Source organism: Syngnathoides biaculeatus, chromosome 6 (genome assembly GCF_019802595.1).
Source record: "Syngnathoides biaculeatus isolate LvHL_M chromosome 6, ASM1980259v1, whole genome shotgun sequence".
NCBI lineage: Eukaryota > Metazoa > Chordata > Actinopteri > Syngnathiformes > Syngnathidae > Syngnathoides > Syngnathoides biaculeatus.
The window spans coordinates 29853047-29873521 of NC_084645.1; the positions used below are offsets into that span (position 1 = coordinate 29853047).

The 20475-nt window shown below is 40.9% G+C and overlaps 3 protein-coding genes across 4 annotated transcripts; 1 reads left to right on the forward strand and 2 right to left on the reverse strand.

Moving 5' to 3' along the window:
• Positions 1-42: 42 nt before the first annotated feature.
• Positions 43-5810, reverse strand: LOC133502036 (uncharacterized). The gene is made up of 7 exons (XM_061822359.1): positions 5481-5810; positions 3996-4120; positions 3473-3539; positions 3195-3342; positions 2622-2764; positions 1396-1506; positions 43-1253 (listed from the first exon to the last, which is right to left on the reverse strand). Exons 1-7 carry the CDS (start codon positions 5631-5633, stop codon positions 1029-1031), a joined length of 972 nt encoding a protein of 323 aa, XP_061678343.1. The 5' UTR covers positions 5634-5810; the 3' UTR covers positions 43-1028.
• Positions 5811-6277: 467 nt separating this feature from the next.
• On the reverse strand, positions 6278-13192 carry LOC133502035 (uncharacterized). Of its 2 annotated transcripts, none has more exons than XM_061822357.1 (7): positions 12929-13192; positions 11095-11219; positions 10659-10725; positions 10375-10531; positions 9909-10051; positions 9820-9835; positions 6278-6900 (listed from the first exon to the last, which is right to left on the reverse strand). In XM_061822357.1, exons 1-7 carry the CDS (start codon positions 13079-13081, stop codon positions 6572-6574), a joined length of 990 nt encoding a protein of 329 aa, XP_061678341.1. In that variant the 5' UTR covers positions 13082-13192; the 3' UTR covers positions 6278-6571. The 2 variants fall into 2 exon arrangements, with proteins under 2 accessions (XP_061678341.1, XP_061678342.1); XM_061822358.1 differs by having other exon boundaries at positions 6588-6908; positions 9725-9835.
• On the forward strand, positions 13153-19407 carry LOC133501981 (patatin-like phospholipase domain-containing protein 2). Its single transcript, XM_061822208.1, has 9 exons — positions 13153-13528; positions 15240-15472; positions 15545-15610; positions 16960-17169; positions 18034-18094; positions 18186-18350; positions 18723-18867; positions 19044-19163; positions 19230-19407. Exons 1-9 carry the CDS (start codon positions 13153-13155, stop codon positions 19405-19407), a joined length of 1554 nt encoding a protein of 517 aa, XP_061678192.1.
• The last annotated feature ends 1068 nt before the right edge of the window (positions 19408-20475 follow it).

Consider the following 20475-nt stretch of genomic DNA (forward strand, 5'->3'; position numbering starts at 1 on the left):
TCTTTTTTTTTTTTTTTGTGCCTGGGATAGCAAGTGACAATAACCATAGAACAGAAAATGGAACTTCCTGTGACATAAGAAAGGGCTGCTCAGTACAATATGAGCAATGCTATAAATTTACTCAGGTTGTATATTTCCCAAAAAAGTAACTTACCGGAAAAGAAGTTTCTTTCGGCTTTTATGTGGCGTTAGGAGTCGCCACAGTGAATCACTCATTTTTGTTTAGCACAGTTTTTACGCCGGATGCCCTTCCTGACGCAACCCCTCTCATGGAATGGAGAACCCAGTGGGATACGAATTAACGACCCTTGGTTTACCAAAACAATGCTCTAACCACTGAGCTATGGGGCCTCAAAAGAAAGCTTGTTTCCACCCAATCTTGAACCAGGGACCTTTTGCATGTGAGGTGAATGTGATAACCACTACACTATGGAAACTGGCAACTTACTGGTAATACAACTTCAAAGATAATGTCTATTCAAAAACATATGTGGGGGGGCTTGACTTCAAAGAATGTAGTATAATAGTGAAGTTGTACATTTTTATGAAAAAAAAGTATATTTTGCAACATGGTGCTCAACTGGTTACCACATCTGCCTGACATTTTTGAGGACCAGGGATCAAATCCTTGGCTGTGTGGATTTTTCCTGTTCCTGCGTCCGTGCGGGTTTTCTCCAGGCAGTCCGGTTTCCTCCCACATCCCAAAAAGATGAAACATTAATTGGACACTCTAGATTGCCCCTAGGTGTGATTGTTATTGGCTGGCCACCAGTTCAGGATGTACCCCGCCTCCTGCCTGTTGATAGGTGGGATAGCCTCCAGCACTCCATTGACCCTTGTGAGCATAAGTGGTTAAGAAAATGGATGGATGGATATATATTTTAAATAGAAAATGTGTTTTAAAAATTACATGTGATTTTTTTTTAAACAATATTTAAGGAAACAAACTCAAGAAAACAAGTTCTATTTTTCAGAAAGTTAAATGAAGGCAACAGCGTTCAATGATTTCCAATTTGTAAAAAAACGTTTTAATGTGGATCGTTTTCCGACTGAGATCCACTACGACACGACAAATCGTCGTCGACGTAGATGTAGCCAAGGCGCTCTACAAAGTAGTCTCCGGCCCGGACCGGTGGGTACTTGTTTGTTCCGTCGAGGCAGGAGATCACAGCGTCGTCGTCGGGCATGAGGAAGAAAACCAGGGACTGCCGTGAACTGGAGTCATCGGCGGAGGGCAGCAAAACTCTGTGGACCTGATGGAGTGACACCAACAGTAAAATGACCCCCCAAGTGATTTAGACATGGATCTCTGTATTGCAGATTTTCACCTGGCACCGGCGGGGCTGGACTGTATCCTAGGATATAAACCAGGGTTGACAGAAAGTATCCACTTACCGCAGAAACAAAGCGGTCACTGGTCCAACGCTGCATCATGTCGGCGATATTGAGGAGAACGGCACCGGGGATGCACGGAACCAGGATGAACTCACCCGAACGCCCACGCACCTGCACAACAGGGGAAGGGTGCCCATTTTGGGAATGAAATACAATACAAAATTTCAACTTTTTTCCCTTGATGTTTTTCAAAAAATATACTCCCTTAAAAAAAAAAAAAAAACTATGGCCATTTTTTCACTTATCATTTGCAACAGTTTTCTCAGAAATAGTTTTTCTCAAAATATCTGGGCTTTTGTTTATACAATGCTTTTTTTCAATGTAAATTCAACTACAAAATATATTTATTCTAGTATACATGAAATGTAAAACTCTTTTCCTCATAAAAAAATATAGACCTTGATTTTTTTTTTAAATGTGCATTTTTCATTCAAAAATAATTTTGATGTGAAAAAGATATAAGATATATATTTTCTCAAATTACAGTCTATGGCTTTTTTTTTTAAAAACTTAAATACTTTTATCCATCCATTCATTTTCTGAGTCACTTATCCTCACAAGGGTCACGGGAGTGCTGGAACCTATCCCAGCTGATTGTGGCCAAAAGGCGGACTACACCCTGAACTGGTCGGCAGTCAGTCACAGGGGACATCATATCAACACCACTACCTATTGGGAATCGGACCCACACTCCCCACATCAGTCAGTCAGCCACTACACCATCATTTAAAAACATTGATAAAAAAAACTTCAGACATTTAAAAACTTTTATCTTATTTTTTTTTCCCCTGAAAAACATTTTTTTTTTACAAAATACTGTACAGTTACATCCATTTTCTTCACCGCTTATCCTCACGAGGGTCGCGGGGAGTACTGGAGCCTATCCCAGCTGTCAACGGGTATGAGGCGGGGTACACCCTGAACTGGTTGCCAGTCAATCGCAGGGCACATTAAGACAAACAGCCGCACTCACAATCACCCCGAGGGGCAATTTAGTGTCCAATTAATGTTGCATGTTTTTGGAATGTGGGAGGAAACTGGAGTGCCCGGAGAAAACCCACGCAGGCACGAGGGAGAAAATGCAAATGCCACATGTCTGGGATTGAACCTGTGACCTCAGAACTGTGATGCCAAAGCTTTACCAGCTGTGCCACCTGTACATTTTACATTTTTCTAAAAAATGAAGTTTAAAAAAAAAAAAAAATCAAGATAAACTGCTTCCTTACCTGCAGTCCTTGGGATTGCTGGAACAACAAGGTGATGCTCCCGTAGTCGGAATGTTCTCCGCATCGCAGCTGTTCCTCCTTGGCGAGTTCGCTCTTCACCGGCGGGTAGTACAGCGAACGCAGTGTTGTGAGGTTCTCATCGGCTAAGAAAAGAAGCACTCGCTGTTACACTTTAAGGCAGGGTTCCCCAAACTCTATTTTTTCCTGAAAATATACAACTTTTTCCTCTTTTTTTCCCACTAAAAATATCGTTGGCTGAAAAACAAAACTCCTACCTGAAAAAAAAAAAATAAATCACAAAATCAAACTTATTTTTTTAGTGAAAAGTATGAGTGAAATCGGCTCCAGCACTCCCCGCGACCCTTGTGAAGATAAACGGTTAAGAAAATGGATGAATGTGTTTGTTTTCTACAAAAAATATGTTTTTTTTCAAAGATATTTTTTAAATATATCACCATTTTTTGCTTTTTATTTTTTTTGTAGAAAAACACTTTTCACAGTATTTTTGTTTTTTGTGCTTAAAAATATCCATGCCTTTTCTCTCCCAAATATCCCAAATTGATGAGCACTTACTTTCAATATGACGGTGTGCACTCAGCAATATGTCGGGGTCCACATCTAGACTTTGGGATATCACCTTCAAAATGCGCAAACTCAGCTCTTTGCAGCGTTGAAAAAACACCGTCTGGGTCTCCCGGAATCCCACCGAGGTTGACCATTTCTAGGCAGAGCAGAAAATAGTAAGTTTTAATGAGCAACAATTTCTGTGACTACTCGCTTTATGAGACAAGATGATGCGAGTGAAGCTAGAAAATGTGCTTGTACTTTCATCCCATATGACGTGAACTTACTATGTCAGGGTTTAGTGAAGTCAAGTTGAACGACTCTTTTAAATCTTCTGGCTTGTTTGGATCGACCCTAAAATAACAATCACATACACAAACAAACAGTATATACACAAGCATACAAACATTGCATAGACTATATCACATTACTACTATTGTATAGCCCAGGGGTGTGTTAACTTATGTACCCAACATTTGATTTGTTAAGTGTGTTTTACCGTCATAATTGTACAATGGTGGAAAACATAATTTAAATTTTCATTCAAAAATAATAAAAACATGCAACAATAGCAGCACCCCATCGCTCCATCCCTTTTCCGTTTTATTTTATTTGTAATAACTGACAAAATTAAAGTCAATTTTATATATATATATATATTTTTTTTATAAATTACAGGACTTTTAATAGTGTAAAAGTGCCAGGATGAAGGGCCATAATGACGCATGAAGTTGAATAGATTTCTCTGAATCTCAATCAAAAATGAGGATTAAAAGCCTGATTTGTGCTGAACACGCATAGCAACGTCACCTTTCTGTTCCGAAAGGTAGCCAGCCGTGGACGACGCAGTTTGGGTAGGTTTTCCTCCGGAACGGTTGTTTGAGGTCATCCGGCTGTTGGAAGAACTTCATGGAAGCGTTCATCACGCCGTCCACCTCAGAGAAGGAACATATCAAATTGGTGGATTTGCCGAAGCACCCGGAGAAAACCCACGCGCATACGGCATTAGCAATGCATTAACGTTGACGACTCAAAATTGTCTGGAAAGTGTGAAGGTGAATCTATCTTGTGCCTCGCCAAAAAAAAAATACACACACACGCAAAAGCCACTTTTGACTTTTGAATCTTTACTCAGTCACTGCTGATAAGATTTAAAAAAAAAGTAAAGAAAGATGAAATGAGGGGAGGTATCCTTTCTTTACTACCACTACAGTACTTACAGTACTGTAAATGTCATTAATAGTAGTTCCAAGGGATTGTATAAGAGACAATTTTCCCTAATTTATTCTACATTTTAATATAAATAAAAAAAACAATTCTTGAAAACACACCTTCTAGAAAATATACAAGTATTTCTCCCCCAAAAATTCCCTCACATATATAATACAAGAATACAAATTTTTCCCTCAAAAAAATTCTACTCTACTTAATCTGGAAAAAATACACAACTTTATCAAAATAAAAGAGCTTTGCTAAGGTTTAAGCAAAACTATTTCTCAAGACCGTTTTTGTTACATTTTTTAAATGCCTTTTTTCATTTAAAAAAATAGAAGACTTTAAAATATGCTATTTTTCTAGCAAAAATGACTTCAAAACACTACAAAAAAATAAAAACCAATCCTCTACTTTATCTCACATTTTTAGAAAGGACCATTTCTAAAATAATGGACATTTTTTCACACACATCCCCCACACACATAAAAAGTTTTAAAATTCGAAATAAGCTTTTTACAAACCTTTGGCCCTGTAAGACCCCTCCCAACCATCCAAAAAATAAAAAAAGTAAAAAAATATATATATTTTTATTTCCTCTATACAGCTTTTTTGTTGGACATAAAACTATTCCTCAGAAATACAAAGTTTTTAATAAAGTGTATAAAAATTAAAATATACACCGTTTACCCCCCCAAAAAACATATATTGTAATACCTACAATAGACTTGTAGAATAGCAAATTGGTAGACAAAATTATTTTTTTTGCATCGCTTTAATGTTATCCTAAATTAAAGGAGAGCTCCACACACAAGTAGAAAAAAATGATCATAAAGCTAATACCGCCTTATTTTCCCCAGGATGGCCATGCATTTAAATAAATAAAAAAAAAACATGAAAAAATGTGTATCCAGTAGTTCCCCCCGAACCTTTCATGTCTGTTATTATATGCAACGACACCTTCAAACGGCATCTCAAACATTGGCTTTTAATCACAACCTTCCAAGAATCAAATGCATATAAAAACTTCTTTGCTGTTTCTCTTTCTGTGGGCAATTTAAGGAGTGAAAAGTGTTGTATCACCTCCTCCTGCGTGATGCCCGTATTCTGCAGAAAAACAAATCCCACTTGTGTGAAAGCATTTTCTAACTCCATGCTCAGCTTGCGCAGATCCGTGTGGGTAATATCGTCCACGTCGAGGGTGCAAGCGCCGAAATCCACCACCGGGATGTTCATGGTGTCGCTTCAATCTTTAAAAAAAAATAAAATAAAAGTACAGATATTTTTTAGCAATACAATTACAACAATATTGAAAAGGGACGTGGCAGCTGGTTTTAAAGTTTCGGAGGAGGAGTCAACTTACGAAGGTCATGTGGTGCAAAAGGGGTGGTGCTGGTAGTGGAGAACTCAATTGACCCCCCCGCCCCCCTCTCGACCCCCGCTGATCAAAGAGACTTTGACATAATCATTGCCCCTGAACTTTTTTTAAAAATTGTTTCATTGAAGTAATTATTTCTTATCTTGTCACTTAAAATTAATTGATTATTCAATATAGGGGGAACAATGGTTTAATCATCTACTTTCAATCATTCAATAATGAGTTCATATATACAAAAATGAGAAATTTGTTATTAAAAAATTCCAAATGAGCTTTATTTTAGGAAATAGGTTATGTGAATGATTTTGTTTACATTCATTTTTACCTTTTTAAATATATCTACGAAAAACCTGAATCATCTTTTTTCAAATCTGTAGCACAAAAACACAAGTTTATTTATTAAAAACGTTTTTTAAACTAAAACAGTTTCTTTTTTTAGACTTAAGTAAAAATGAAAAAGATAAACAGTTATGATTATACTTCATCACTTGCATTCCTGAAGATAAAAAGGTGTTTAAGGGTTAAATTTCAAGCTTGATTCATTTTTTTGCTCACAAATTTTCAGTCAAAAAAAAAAAAATCTTGTTTAGAAATTGCTGCTTAAAATAAGTTGACTGAAATCGAAAGAGTCCTCATGAAGGCACTTTATAATGCATGAACTCTTCGCGATCGTCTAAAAACATTTGCCACGGCTGCGAATTGGATTAAATTTGTCACTGTAGTTGTTCTCGTTCCTGAGTGGTTATAAGATTAAATGCATTTGAAGCTCAAAAGTTTAGCACCAAACTCTGCGGCATCAAAACTTGTCTCCACGGTGGTGAGGAATGTCCGGTGTGGACGTCACATTTTTCTGAACTTGCAATTGTGCTGTTTCGAGTGGCAGGAAAGAGTGAATAAAGCTGCTTGTTGGCAGCAAGGCATCGGGGAGGGGCGGGAGGTGGGGGGGAGGTGTATCACATCCGGCCGTAGGAGTCGTTAAAGCGCTCGTTGAGGTAAGCGTCCGAGCGCACCGGGGGGTACTTTTGGGATCCGTCGATGCAAGTGACCACAGCCTCGTCGTCGGGCTGGACGAAGAACGCCAGAGACTGACGTGTGCCCGGGTCGCCAGCCGGGGGGAGCAAAACTCTGTGGAGCTGAAGGACATGGATGAATAACACGCTTTCTTTGGGCATGAAATGAATCCCCCCCCTCCCCTCCTCCAACCCTCTCACTTGCTTGCTGCACATTTGCCCTAAGTTCCAAGCACTAAGTTTCACAACATTTATGTAACATTTACACAACTTTGTTCTCAATGACCTCATGACGTTACTGAAAATAGATTTTTTTTAAAATATGCAACTTTTATCTATCCAAAAAAAATTGACTTTCTTCTGCAAAAAAAAAAAAAATATTTGCCCTAAAAAATGTGGAGAAGAGAAGAGTTCAGACGCAAAAGCAGATATATCCATTCTGTAGAGTCTTTGATTTATTATATGACTTATATAATAAAGATACAATAAATAAATATATTATAATAATACATAAAAATATAATAATAGTAAATAAAAATATATACAGTAATAATATGTAATAAATCTTCCTTTCCTTTCGGCTTGTCCCGTTAGGGGTCGCCACAGCGTGTCATCTTTTGCCATCTTAGCCTATCTCCTGCATCTTCCTCTCTAACCCCAACTGCCCTCATGTCTTCCCTCACCACATCCATAAACCTTCTCTTTGGTCTTCCTCTCGCTCTTTTGCCTGGGAGCTCCATCCTCAGCATCCTTCTACCAATATACTCACTCTCTCGCCTCTGAACATGTCCAAACCATCGAAGTCTGCTCTCTCGAATCTTGTCTCCAAAACATCCAACTTTGGCTGTCCCTCTAATGAGCTCATTTCTAATCCTATCCAACCTGGTCACTCCGAGCGAGAACCTCAACATCTTCATTTCTGCCACCTCCAGTTCAGCTTCCTGTTGTTTCTTCAGTGCCACCGTCTCTAATCCGTACATCATGGCCGGCCTCACCACTGTTTTGTAAACTTTGCCCTTCATCCTAGCAGATACTCTTCTGTCACATAACACACCAGACACCTTTCGCCAGCTGTTCCAACCTGCTTGGACCCGTTTCTTCACTTCCTGACCACACTCTCCATTGCTCTGTATTGTTGACCCCAAGTATTTGAAGTCGTCCACCCTCGCTATCTCTTCTCCCTGTAGCCTCACTCTTCCCCCTCTACTTTTCTCATTCACGCACATATATTCTGTTTTACTTCGGCTAATCTTCATTCCTCTCCTTTCCAGTGCATGTCTCCATCTTTCCAATTGCTCCTCTGCATGCTCCCTGCTTTCACTGCATATGACAATATCATCTGCGAACATCATGGTCCAAGGGGATTCCAGTCTAACCTCATCTGTCAGCCTATCCATTACCACTGCAAACAGGAAGGGGCTCAGAGCTGATCCCTGATGCAGTCCCACCTCCACCTTAAATTCCTCTGTCACACCTAAGGGACACCTCACCATTGTTCTGCTGCCATCATACATGTCCTGTACTATTTTAACATACTTCTCTGCCACACCAGACTTACACATGCAGTACCACAGTTCCTCTCTTGGTACTCTGTCGTAGGCTTTCTCTAGATCCACAAAGACACAATGTAGCTCCTTCTGACCTTCTCTGTACTTTTCCACGAGCATCCTCAAGGCAAATAATGCATCTGTGGTACTCTTTCTATGCATGAAACCATACTGTTGCTCGCAGACACTTACTTCTGTCCTGAGCCTAGCCTCCACTACTCTTTCCAATAATATGTAATAAATAAATATATCAATCACAGAATCAACATAAACAACAAAAATGGATATATCTGCTTATGCATCTGAACTCTTCACATATATCACAAATGTGACTTTTCTTGAAAATATACTACTTTTTCCAATCATAAATATAGGGATCTTTCTAAAATATATGACTAAAAAACAAAACTATTTTATTAATCATATAATATTTATATTATATAAATTTGCAGTGAGAAGGTCTGGGTGAGTTCTTTCTACTTATACTTCCTAGAACTATCTATCCATCCATTATCTGCCCTGCCTATCCTCACAAGGGTCACAGGAGTGCTGAAGCCTATCCCAGCTGTCAATGGGCAGGAAGCAGTTTACACACTGAACTGGGCGCCAGCCAATCACGGGGCACATAGAAATAACCATGCAGACTCACAATCACACCAAGGGGCAATTTAGAGTTTCCAAAGAATGCATGTTTTTGGGATGTCAGAGGAAACTGGAGTGCAAGAAGAAAACCCATGGAGGACTAAATTCTTCCAAGTGGCTCTTCAGACCGCTTCCAAAAGTTACCTGGATATCTTGAAAGTACAACCCTCCTTGAAAGGCCCAAATTAACTTAACCAGAACTAAATTTAAACAGGGCGGCACGATAGATGAGCTGGAAAGCGTTGGCCTCACAGTTCTGAGGTACCGGGTTCAATCCCGGACAAGCCTGTGTGGAGTTTGCATGTTCTTCCCGTGCCTGCGTGGGTTTCCTCCAGACACTGCGGTTTCCTCCCACATTCCAAAAACATGCAACATTAATTGGACACTCTAAATTGCCCCTAGGTGTGATTTGTCTCAATGTGCCCTGCGATTGGCTGGCAACCAGTTCAGGGTGTTTTCGCCTCCTGCCCGTTGACAGCTGGGATAGGCTCCAGCACTCCCCACTACCCTTGTAAGGATAAGCGGCTAAGAGAATGTTTTTTTTTTTTAAATGTAAACATCAATTACAGAAGGCCTCTAGAGGTTCGTAGGATCCCAGAGCTACTTTACAACTTGGAAAACTTCTCCAGTTCATATTGAATTAATGGGAAAAACTGGTGCAATACTTGTAATAACAAACTATATGATATATAGAATTACAGGCTTTTTTAAGTCCTCTGAAAAGAAGAAAAAATGTTTCAAAGTGCTCACCACAGACACAAATTGGTCACCGGTCCAACGCTGCATCAGGTCAGCGATGTTGACGAGGACGGCTCCGGGCACGCAAGGCGCGCAGATGAACTCACCGGAACGTCGGCGCACCTGAACACACGCAATACACACCGGTTATGGAATGACATTTAAAATGTTGTCGTAATCCCCTTTGTTCCCTTACTTGGAGACCCTCGGCGCTCTGGAACAACAAGGTGATGCTCCCGTAGTCGGAATGTTCTCCGCATCGCAGCTGACCCTCCTTGGCGAGCTCGCTCCTCACCGGCGGGTAGTACAACGAACGCAGCGTCGTGCCGTTCTCATCGGCTACAAAGACAAGCCAGGAGGAAAAATTTCAGAAAACGGAAGAATGGAAAATGCTGCTCTGAAGAAAATGGCAAACTTATTGAGCCAAGGCACATACTTTACATGAGAAAGATTTGAAAAAAGAAAAAGTGTATTCTGCCAAATTTACTCACGATGCCCAATGACCAAAGGAATCTCAGGCCTAAATTTAAGTAACACTCCTCAGGCAAATTGAGCCCAACTTGAAAACAAATCAGAATAGTTAGATGTGCCATTCGAGTAGCAAATTATTAATCAACAACAACAACGACAACAACAAAGAGGTTTGCATGAGTACTTCGTACTTCCAATCAGGCGGTGCGCGTTCAAAAAGACGTCAGGGTCCACATCCAGACTGTGAGCCATCACCCGTAAAACTCGCAGGCTCAGCTCTTTGCAGCGGTGGAAAAAAGCCGTCTGGGTCTCCCGGAGTCCCGCCTGCGCCTCAGATGTGGGCCATTTCTACACAAAAGACAATGATTAATTTATTCATTTTTAATTGGAGATAGTTCATCCGTCAGGCTGATGGAAGGAAAGGAAAAACAATAAGTTTGTTGTTTCATCCCGTTGTAAAAAACAAAATGCTTACAATGTCGGGATGCAGCGAAGACAGGTTAAATGCCTCCTTTAGATCTCCCGGTTTTTGTGGATTTAACCTGAAATTGTTCAAATGCAGAAATAAAAACAAAATAATTACATAAATAATTTGCAAAACGGTCAGGTATTCATGCACTTCTTCTTAGTCATCAAGGTGCCCACTGTATTTTATACGACATGCTAATTATGATTAGCTGATAAGATCCAGTAAAAAAAAAAAAGGGGGGGGGGTCAGTGCTCCATTTCAATCAAGTCTTCTCATCCAACTGTGTTTCTTATGATCAAAATAAAAAGACTGAAGTGGATCCATGACGACAAATCGAAGCCCCAAAATATGAAACATGCATGATTCAATCCAGTATATGCGCACCCCACTCAACCATTCAATAAAACAGGTCTAAGCACCCCCCCCCCAAAAAAAAAAACACCTTTCAGCCTCCAGGGATACCCAGCCATGATTGGGATTGTTTGGGAAGGTTTTCCTGCTGAAAGGCCTTTTGAGGTGATCTGGCTGCAGGAAGAACCTTCTGGAAGCATCCATGACATCATCAACCTGCACGGAAATGCTCATATTTTTACTTATGTCCTCCTCAATACCAACAAGTCAAAACTGGACTAAAAGTACAGGATTAAAAAAAGTTTACATAAAAGGTGAAAAAACAAAAAAATATGTATATTACATAATAACAATCCACACAAGTGTTTTAAACAAGCCTGGTGCAGTTTTGGACATCTCATGACTCATGTAAATAATATTTGGTTATAATTATAATGATTTTAGTAAGAATCGTTGAAGATAAGCAAGATGTACATTTTGATTATTAAGTGATTTTTTTGTCACAAGCATTCATTTTAACAACTTCAAAACAATCAAAACGTTTTGTTTTTTTTTGGGGGGGGGGGTACAGCGACGGTGGCCCTAAAGCACAGGTGTCAAACTCGAGGCGAGGGGTCCAGATCCGGCCCACCATATGATTATGTGTGGCCCGCAAAGGCAAATCATGTATGTTAACTTCCATGATTCTTGTTAAAATCTGTGCCAAGATTTCAAAATTGCATTATCATAAATTATAACGTTGAGATATTGCAAGCGTTATAATGTTACCAAACATCAACAATAGTTGAAAAACCCATGACCCTTGATTTCTGATTCCAAAAGTAATTCATAAATTTCACCATGTCAATATGATAAGGCGATAAACGATTCTTATGGTTTCACAGTCGTAACGGCCCTCTGAGGGAAAACCAGAACTACAATGTGGCCCGTGACAAAAATGTGTTTGACACCCCTGCCCTTAAGCATCTAAAATAGGCATTCCTTCTGGAATGGTCTCATGTTTGGAGACCTAAAACAACACCGGGATGTAACGAGGAAGTGGATCAACTCAAGTCCCATTTGGTTTGGAAAACAAGCTACATAATATTACGGTTGGTTTGTGATATCAGACATCACTTTGTAAAAATTTACACTTGGACACTCTAAATTGCCCCTAGGTGTTATTGTGAGTGCGGCTGTTTGTCTCGATGTGGCCACCGATTGGCTGCCAACCAGTTCGGGGTGTATCACGCCTCCTGCCCGTTGACAGCTGGAATAGGTTCCAGCGCTCCCAGCGACCCTCGTGAGGATAAGCGGCAAATAAAATGGATGGGTGGATGGAATTAAGAACAGTGACCTCCCCTGGGGGAAAAAAAAGCAAAGACGCAGTAGTTTAAACCTGATAAGACACGCAGACTGAATATCATGTTCTATTTTCAAATATAGATAGATAAATGTGTAAATTGTGCTAATAATTTGTATTGGCGAGGGGGTGGGGGGTGGGTACCACAGTTCGGGTGTGATTTATGTTGGATTTTTTTTTTTGTTATTTTTTTTTTTTTGGGGGGGGGGGGGGTTGGGATTGACCTTGAAACTACCAGCTAACAAGGAACACCTGATGCTGGCATGCGTAAAAAAATATTTTGCTACTTGAGAAATATGAGAGTATTGTTACGGTTTTCATAAACTGATATAAATACATAGATAAATAAATATGAGTAATAAAAAATTACAGTAATGGTAATTAGTAGCTAACAATAGCTATGCAGAACGTTAGCTTCACTTTTCTCCGAGTTACTTTGTCCACCGTTAAAAAAATAATAATATAAACGTTTCTATTTTTTTATTTCTCGCTTTTCATGAGGTGAGGTGATTCACCCTTTTTCCATTTTATAATAATATTTCAACGACTCCCACTGGTACAACCAGAATTTTTTGAGTCTCACCTCCGCCTGAGAGATTCCAGTATTCTCCAAGAAGACGAAGCCCACTTCGGTAAAAGCCATTTTTAACTCCCCGCTCAGTTGGCGAAGGTCTGCCTGGTCGATATCCTCCACGTTGAGGCTGCTCGCACTAAAGTCAACCACCGGAATGCTCATTGTTTCGAAACAAAACGTCTTTTACTCCGTAAAAAAAAAAACTCATCCGAACACAGAAGAAGCTTGACCAAATGCAGCTTCTCGTCGGGACTGCTGGCTGGTTTCCAGTCACGTGGACCACCTCCATCCAATCAGATGATCGTGACGTCACCGCTATCTGCTCACCTTTGGATGCCAACGCGCACACCAACCCAGGTAATGTGGACATAATACAAGGACACGTTTTAACAACCATTTTTACGCATACGAACACGAGAATGTCGAGCTCTAAGGAGAAAGAGTGGAGCCTCTCCTTCGCCGGCTGTGGTTTTATGGGCATTTATTACGTGGGAGCCTCGAGCTGTATCCTGGAGCGGTTCCCTTGTCTCATCCGGAACGCATCCAAGATCTACGGGGCCTCTGCGGGGGCCCTGATGGCCGCGTCCCTCGCCACGGGAGTCCCGCTGGGTGAGTCATCAGAACACCGAACTTATCTTGAAAAATAAATAGTAAACAGTTTTGATTGCTTTAACAAATAATAATTAAACTATAGTATCCTTCCTGTGTAATATATATGTATATTTTGGTATTAAATAAGAGGCACTTACATCTATTGGGGGCCCCGGGTTTGCTCCTTGAATGCCCTTTAGTGAGTCATCATAACAGTGAATTTATCAAGGCACACCCTCCGTTTTATGCAGAAGTTACACAAAATCCACGGAGTAGTCAAGTGAGTCATTTCCATTTTTTTATTTCGGTCTTTCCCGCGAATACAGCAATTCCTTTACTGTACATATATTTTTTTCCTCACAATTGAACTTTACTAATGATTCCATTTCATGATCGTTTCCGATTCAGCATACTCTACATCAGTGTTTAGGTAAAGAAAAAACAAAAAGTGTTATTCTGTACTTTGCGATAACCATCCATCCATCTATTTTCTTAGCTGCTTATCCTCACAAGAGTCACGGGAGCCTATCCCAGCTGTCAATGGGCAGGAGGCGGGGAACACCCTGAACTGGTTGCCAGCCAATCGCAGGGCACATCGAGACAATCAGCCGCACTCACAATCACACCGAGGCGCAATTTAGAGTGTCCAATTTATTTTTTGTGATGTGGGAGGAAACTGGAGTGCCTGAAGAAAACCCACGCAAGCACAGGGAGAACATGCAAACTCCACACAGCCGGGGCTGGGGTCGAACCCAGGTCCTCGGAACTGTGAGGCCAACGCTTTACCAGCTGACCCACCATGTCGCCCTGTGATAACACTGAAGATTCTTATTCTAATTCCAATCCCTTTCCACTGCAGGTCCGTCTGCATGCGTCATCATACGACGTGAAGCACACCCTTCCCTTTTCTCATAAACTGCACATATTTCATGGAATTATTTCAAAATCACAGCACATCTGAATCATATCTTGGCTGCTTTCACCAATAATTTATGCACATTTTCCTTCCAAATTTAATTTTGTTCCACGCTTTTATTTAAGGAGTACATTGTTGTATATTTACAATATGCTACCTTTACCTGTAATAGTATGGAAGTAGATTAGAGGCAGAGCACCAACGCAAACAGCCAGCCAATCGCAGTTACGCTTTCTTAGTCACGTGACGTCACGTACTAAAAAAGCATAAGTGGATTGGCTGGCTGTTCGGTTTTGACCTGAAGTAACCCTGCCTGGTGGCACAGACGGTGAATTTTCGACATTGTAGCCGGTTCAGTTTTTAACATTGATATGTTACACTGAAATACAGCTATTAAAAATGTGATCACTTTACATTTCAAATTCAAATCCTGGTGGCACTAATCTACTTCCATATAATAGTTATTTTTGGGGTAAAAACAAACCAACCTTCCCTGAGAAATCTGCCACTCAAGATTTTGCCCTGTCATAAAATGTGGTGCAATCACATCATACATCAATTCAATTTCATATCATTGCATCATCATCAAACTTAACTGGGGTGGTACAAATTAAACTGTTGTATCTTTGCAGGGTAGTCTCAATTTCAGAATCAAATGAGAGCACTTAAGATATATGTAGTTAAATTACTTTGGTAGGTCCCAGGATTTAAGATTTTACAGCTCCTCTGATCAATAAATTAGGTGTGTCTAAACACTTTTGTCCATGGAGTGTTTTGAGTGTGTTGAGGTTTTTTTTTTCTGTGATGCTGCAGAGAAGTGCTGCACGGATTTGATGTACATGGCAAAGGAGGCCCGGAAGCACAAACTGGGCCCACTGCACCCGTCTTACAACCTGCTGCAGCTGGTAAAGGAGTCGCTGCTGGCCGGCCTGCCGCCCGACGCCCACCTGCGCGCCTCCGGGAGGCTTTGCATCTCACTGACACGGGTGTCCGACTGCAAAAACGTCCTGGTGTCCGACTTCGACAGCCGAGAGGACCTCGTTCAGGTGGTGGAGCGTAATTTGTTTGGTTTTTTTCATTTCTTGCAACATTTCATGTCACAATTTGACTTTTTCCAGGCCCTTTTGTGCAGCTGTTTTGTCCCTTTCTACTGTGGAGTCATTCCTCCTACCTACCGTGGCGTGGTGAGTGAGCAGCATTTTTGAAATTCATTATTTTTCCGCAGTTGGCTTCTGATTGGCTGAAAAGGTTTCGAGTCATAGCTCTTGCACTGATGTGGATAAAAGCCTGAAAATAGTATTTCAGGAACATAATATTCAAGGGGGAGTTTCCCACAAAGCAAAACACGAGTACTCGTACTACTCCATTATGAATGTCGTGTTAGCAATGTAGCAGCCTTGGTCACACGCAATGATCTAAAAAAAAAAAAAAAAAAAAAGACTGGATGGCTCATAGGAACCAAAACTGAACTTGCCATCCGCCATCTTGATACTCCCAAAACAACCATGCCACAGGTAAATTAGAAAGATTTACTATGACACTGTTAAAGTTCGTAAAGGGTTTTTAATTTTCTGATGAGCTTAATTCACTTGAACAAAGTTTCGTTTAGATCTTGTTGTTTACTGTTCACTCTCTGCTTCACCTTTATAGGCCGACGTTTTTTCGCGAAAAAGCGATGTCAATATTTTCCCAAACTTCATCAATGGATAAGCAAGAAAACACATTTTCTGAGAGGTTTTTGCTGAATTTCATAATACAGAACTCTGCAAATTGAACTTGATTTTCAAATGCGAGGAAACAAGTTTAAATTTTCTGTCTGAAATAGGACGTCGCAGAGACAACAAATGAACAATGCGTTTAGCATGTATTTTCCCAATGCGAGTCCTTATTTTCAAAAATATATCTGACTTAAAATTGAATGTTTTTTTTTACATTAAAATGCATAGTTTTTTGCCATCTTATGCTGTTAGGGCTTCACAGCGTATTTTGGGAAAAGTTAACATGTCATGGAAATCAGGCCCTTTGTAATATGCAATGTTTCTTGGTAGTCACGGTGTTGTATGTCTTTCCTTAGCACTTAGCATTTTTTGTCTTACTAAGTCGAATTAAAAATCCATCATGTTACCAGAAATGAAAAAATGTCAAGCTCAGACAACCAGTTTTAATTCTACATGCCAAACTTTGAGGAAAACCCCCGCCATAATCCAACCTGTAAACAATGTCCTCCACGCGTTTTGGGAGTACCAAGATGGCGGCCAACTGCCTTCAACCAATCGACATACCGCTTGATGTTTATGCACTATCCAGTGTTTTTTTTTTTTTTTTTTTTTAGATCAGTGGTTGCACGTACTTTACAGTGCGACTGTTAATGAGGGGCGCGGCTTTGTTTGGAGACTCAATGGGGGGAGGAGTTAGTAAGTGATGCTCCACTGAAATCTTGCTAACAATTTTAAACTTTCCTTTTATGATGAAACTTTTACTATAAGAAGGCCCTTTCACGCCGGCTTGCCGCTCACTGTCCCTTCACCATCAGCACTACGTGGACGGCGCGGTCAGCGACAACTTGCCCCGCGGCCACCAGAAGAGCACCATCACCGTGTCGGCGTACGCCGGCGAGAGCGACCTCTGCCCGCGGGGGAACACTCCCAGCTTCCACCAGGTGCGCTTCAACAACGTCAGCATCCAGGTCAACTCGGAGAACGTCTACCGGGTGACCAGCACCTTCTTCCCGCCACAGCCGGAGGTGAGACTGCAAATAACTCCGAGGAATAGCGGTAGTGCTGGCGCAGCACCGGGTGTTGCCTTGGTAACGGTAGTGAGCCGATTCTCCTAATTGGTGTCCAATTGATTTTTGGCCAGGTCTGGATAAATGTAATAATAATAATGATAAATAATAATACAAATATTGATATTGTTTTATTAATGTTATTGTTCACATAGTGACTCGATGGATTTGGGGTGAGTTACATTCATAATGAAAAGTTATAATGAACAATTTTAAATCACTTATTTTTCCTTGTATTGTCTAATTAGTGATAATTACATGTATTGTACAATTTAAATAAATCTGAATAAATCCTTATTATTTTACATAATCGTGTTCTACTTTTATAAAATAATCAGTTGAATAATTGGAATTAATTAATTACTCAAAATATCACAGTGAGAATTCAATTTGGTGTTGAGAATTATTTTTTATTTACATTTTCATATTTTAAACAGGCTTTTGAAAAGGTCACTGTGTATTTTATTATTTTAATACAATAAATACTGTTTGCACTAAAGCAATAATTTTCGGGAACGAACGGAACGTCTTTCCAAGGACCTCTTAGCTGCCCAACAAGGTCCCTGATAGCAAAACGAGGTAATGAAATGGGATATTTTGATATGTTCTTCACAAACACAAGACAAGTTTGAGTCTCTCCTGGCTGTGTTGTTGTAATGCAGAATTTCACCATAGGGGGCGATAGACATTGCAAATAATTGGTTCCTTCTTGCAGCACATTAGGATCATTCCATAGATTTATGATTGAACATTTAATTTGTTTTTTCATCTTTATTGTCTATATTGTTATTGACTAGGCTAAGTTAAAGCTATTTTTTACAGGACATGGCTGAGATCTGCCACAACGGCTGGACCGACGCGCTACGCTTCCTACAAGACAACAGTCAGGGCAAAGTCACACAATCTTATTGTTAATTTAAAAAAAAACAAACAAACAAAAAAGATAAATCGTGATCTGAAAATTCCCTGCACAGATCTTATAGATTGTGAACCTCCCCCAAGGAGTTTGGAGGCCCTTTCCCCCAAACCAGCCTGTTGTGATCTAGTTGAGGTGCCAGTGGAAGCCGCAGGGTCTAGCGAGGAGCACTGGTGGCTCAACCCATCCGTCATAGAGAACCTCCCAGTTAACCTCAAAAAAGGTAACCAATAATTTACAAGGGCGACTCTAACATGTGGGCGCCACAAAGTTGCGTCCAACCGTGTTTATGTTCCGTGGAGTGACTTAAAAATATTTGTTACGTCCAGGGTACCTCTTGAGATTTGTCGAGATGGCATCGTTAATTACGAATAGCGTTCTGGTTGACTCTTACTTGGTGGCTCCGCAATGTTGTGTGCGTCCATGTTTAGTTCCCAGAGAGCTACGTAAGCTATTTATTCGGGCTTATTTTCCTCTGATATTTATTACACGGAGATGCCATCTTACAGTGATCAGCGTTACAAAATTAAACTGACGTATGGTCGCTCCGCAATGTTCTGTCCTTCCAGTTAATATTAGACCTTACATGTGTCAGTGTTGTGCGTGGCGTGCAGACAGGCGCACCCTGGTGGCGGTTTCCTGTCTCACATGTCTGAGCTGTTTCCACTCAAGGTGTCCTCCTCCTTCCTGCGGTTCCCTAGCACAAAGTCCTTCGGGCCGGCCTTCTCACTAGCGCAAAGGTGACTGAGTGTTTATGTTTTATTGTTAAAGCAAGATGGCCATTGATTTTTGAATCAAATCCAGTTAAAGCCCCAGGTCGACAAAAAAAAAAAAAAAAGAGCAAGGGGTTAGTGTTCTGGGACAGAGCAAAATCATCCTGATTTTGAAGGGTTATACCAAGAATCCAATGTTGCAGAATGGCACACTGGCTGCCGGACCTGCGCCCGGACCTGAGCTGGCTCTACAGGGCGGCGGGAGGCTTCCAAAAGAATCTCTACGACAAGGAGGATAACGAAGATGAGGAAGAGGATGAATGGTATAGTGAAAGATGATATATGCTGAAGACTACGGATATATTAAATATTATAATTGTGTGTTGCAGGGTGGGATCAAGATTGCAAAGGTGCTCCAGCCTGCCATCGGACCTGAACCTGTGGAGTGACCAGGACGAGACTACACTCCCGTCCATCCTGTCGTCCAATGAATTGGATGCATACGTGCCCCTAACTCCGCCCCCTACTCCTACCTTGAAGCCGGAGTTTAGAGACGTGACATCATAATGTCTGAGAAAGTTATTATCATTTAATAAAGCTGCTTCTACAATGGAAGTTGGTAGGAATCTGATTTCTCGTGATGGTCATTTCAGCATCAATGTACTACAATAATTGACTTAATTAGGTATTATTACTCTATTATAAGACTGTAAAAAGGGTGGCACGGTGGATAAGCTGGTAAAGCATTGGCCTCACAGTTCTGAGGACCCGGGTTCAAGCCCGGCCCCGCCTGTGTGGAGTTTGCATGTTCTCCCTGTGCCTGCGTGGGTTTTCTCCAGGCACTCCGGTTTCCTCCCACGTTCCCGAAAACACGCAACACGAATTGGACACTCTAAATTGCCCCGAGGTGTGATTGGGAGTGCCACCGTCTCTATGTGCCCTGCGATTGGCTGGGAACCTGCTCAGGGTGTACCCCACCTCCTAACCGTTGACAGCTGGGATAGGCTCCAGCACTCCCTGTGACCCTTGTGAGGATAAGAGGCAAAGAAAATGGATGGAAGACTGTAAAAAAAAAAGCCTTATAAATTTGACACACAACAGAGTTCCTCCCCAACATACAGAGCTTGTCTTTTAGTTGTTTTTAGTTATCACTTCAACATACAGTACTTCCTTGACACCGATTCCTATTTTGGCACAAAAAACATGAATGGATAATTTTCCCATGACGTCATGCCCCACCATTTGAGACACAAAGCTTTGTCCCAATTGAGTATTTGAACCACTGGTAACAAACTTGGACAAATACTGATCACATAATCCAAAACTAGATTTGTTAGGTTTTCAGTGACGAGCTGGATGAGGATAGGAAAACATGACAGTATTCAGGTGAATTTGTGAACAGTGAAGTGTGTGGGTTCTCTCCGGGTACTCCAGTTTCCTCCCACATCCCAAAAAAATGCAACATTAGTTGGACACTCTAAATTGCCCCTAGGTGTGATTGTGAGTGCAGCTGTTGTCTCTCTCCATGTGCCCCGCGATTGGCTGGCAACCAGTTCATGGTGTACCCCGCCTCCTGCCTGATGACAGCTTGCATAGTCTACAGCAATCCCGTGACCCTCGTGAGGATAAGCAGCT

Coding starts and splice junctions, on each gene's coding strand:
- LOC133502036 (XM_061822359.1), bottom strand. CDS start 5,633: ATGAACATCCCGGTGGTGGATTTCGGCGCTTGCACCCTCGACGTGGAC. Junction 3,540..3,995: donor CTACCTTTCGGAACAGAAAG/GTGACGTTGCTA, acceptor TTGTTATTTTAG/GGTCGATCCAAACAAGCCAG. Junction 1,254..1,395: donor GTGACCGCTTTGTTTCTGCG/GTAAGTGGATAC, acceptor TCACTCCATCAG/GTCCACAGAGTTTTGCTGCC.
- LOC133502035 (XM_061822357.1), bottom strand. CDS start 13,081: ATGAGCATTCCGGTGGTTGACTTTAGTGCGAGCAGCCTCAACGTGGAG. Junction 11,220..12,928: donor CTGGAATCTCTCAGGCGGAG/GTGAGACTCAAA, acceptor ATTTCCGTGCAG/GTTGATGATGTCATGGATGC. Junction 10,052..10,374: donor CGCGCACCGCCTGATTGGAA/GTACGAAGTACT, acceptor TTGTCTTTGTAG/CCGATGAGAACGGCACGACG.
- LOC133501981 (XM_061822208.1), top strand. CDS start 13,153: ATGCAGCTTCTCGTCGGGACTGCTGGCTGGTTTCCAGTCACGTGGACC. Junction 13,529..15,239: donor CGCCACGGGAGTCCCGCTGG/GTGAGTCATCAG, acceptor GTGATGCTGCAG/AGAAGTGCTGCACGGATTTG. Junction 18,095..18,185: donor ACGCTTCCTACAAGACAACA/GTCAGGGCAAAG, acceptor TTCCCTGCACAG/ATCTTATAGATTGTGAACCT.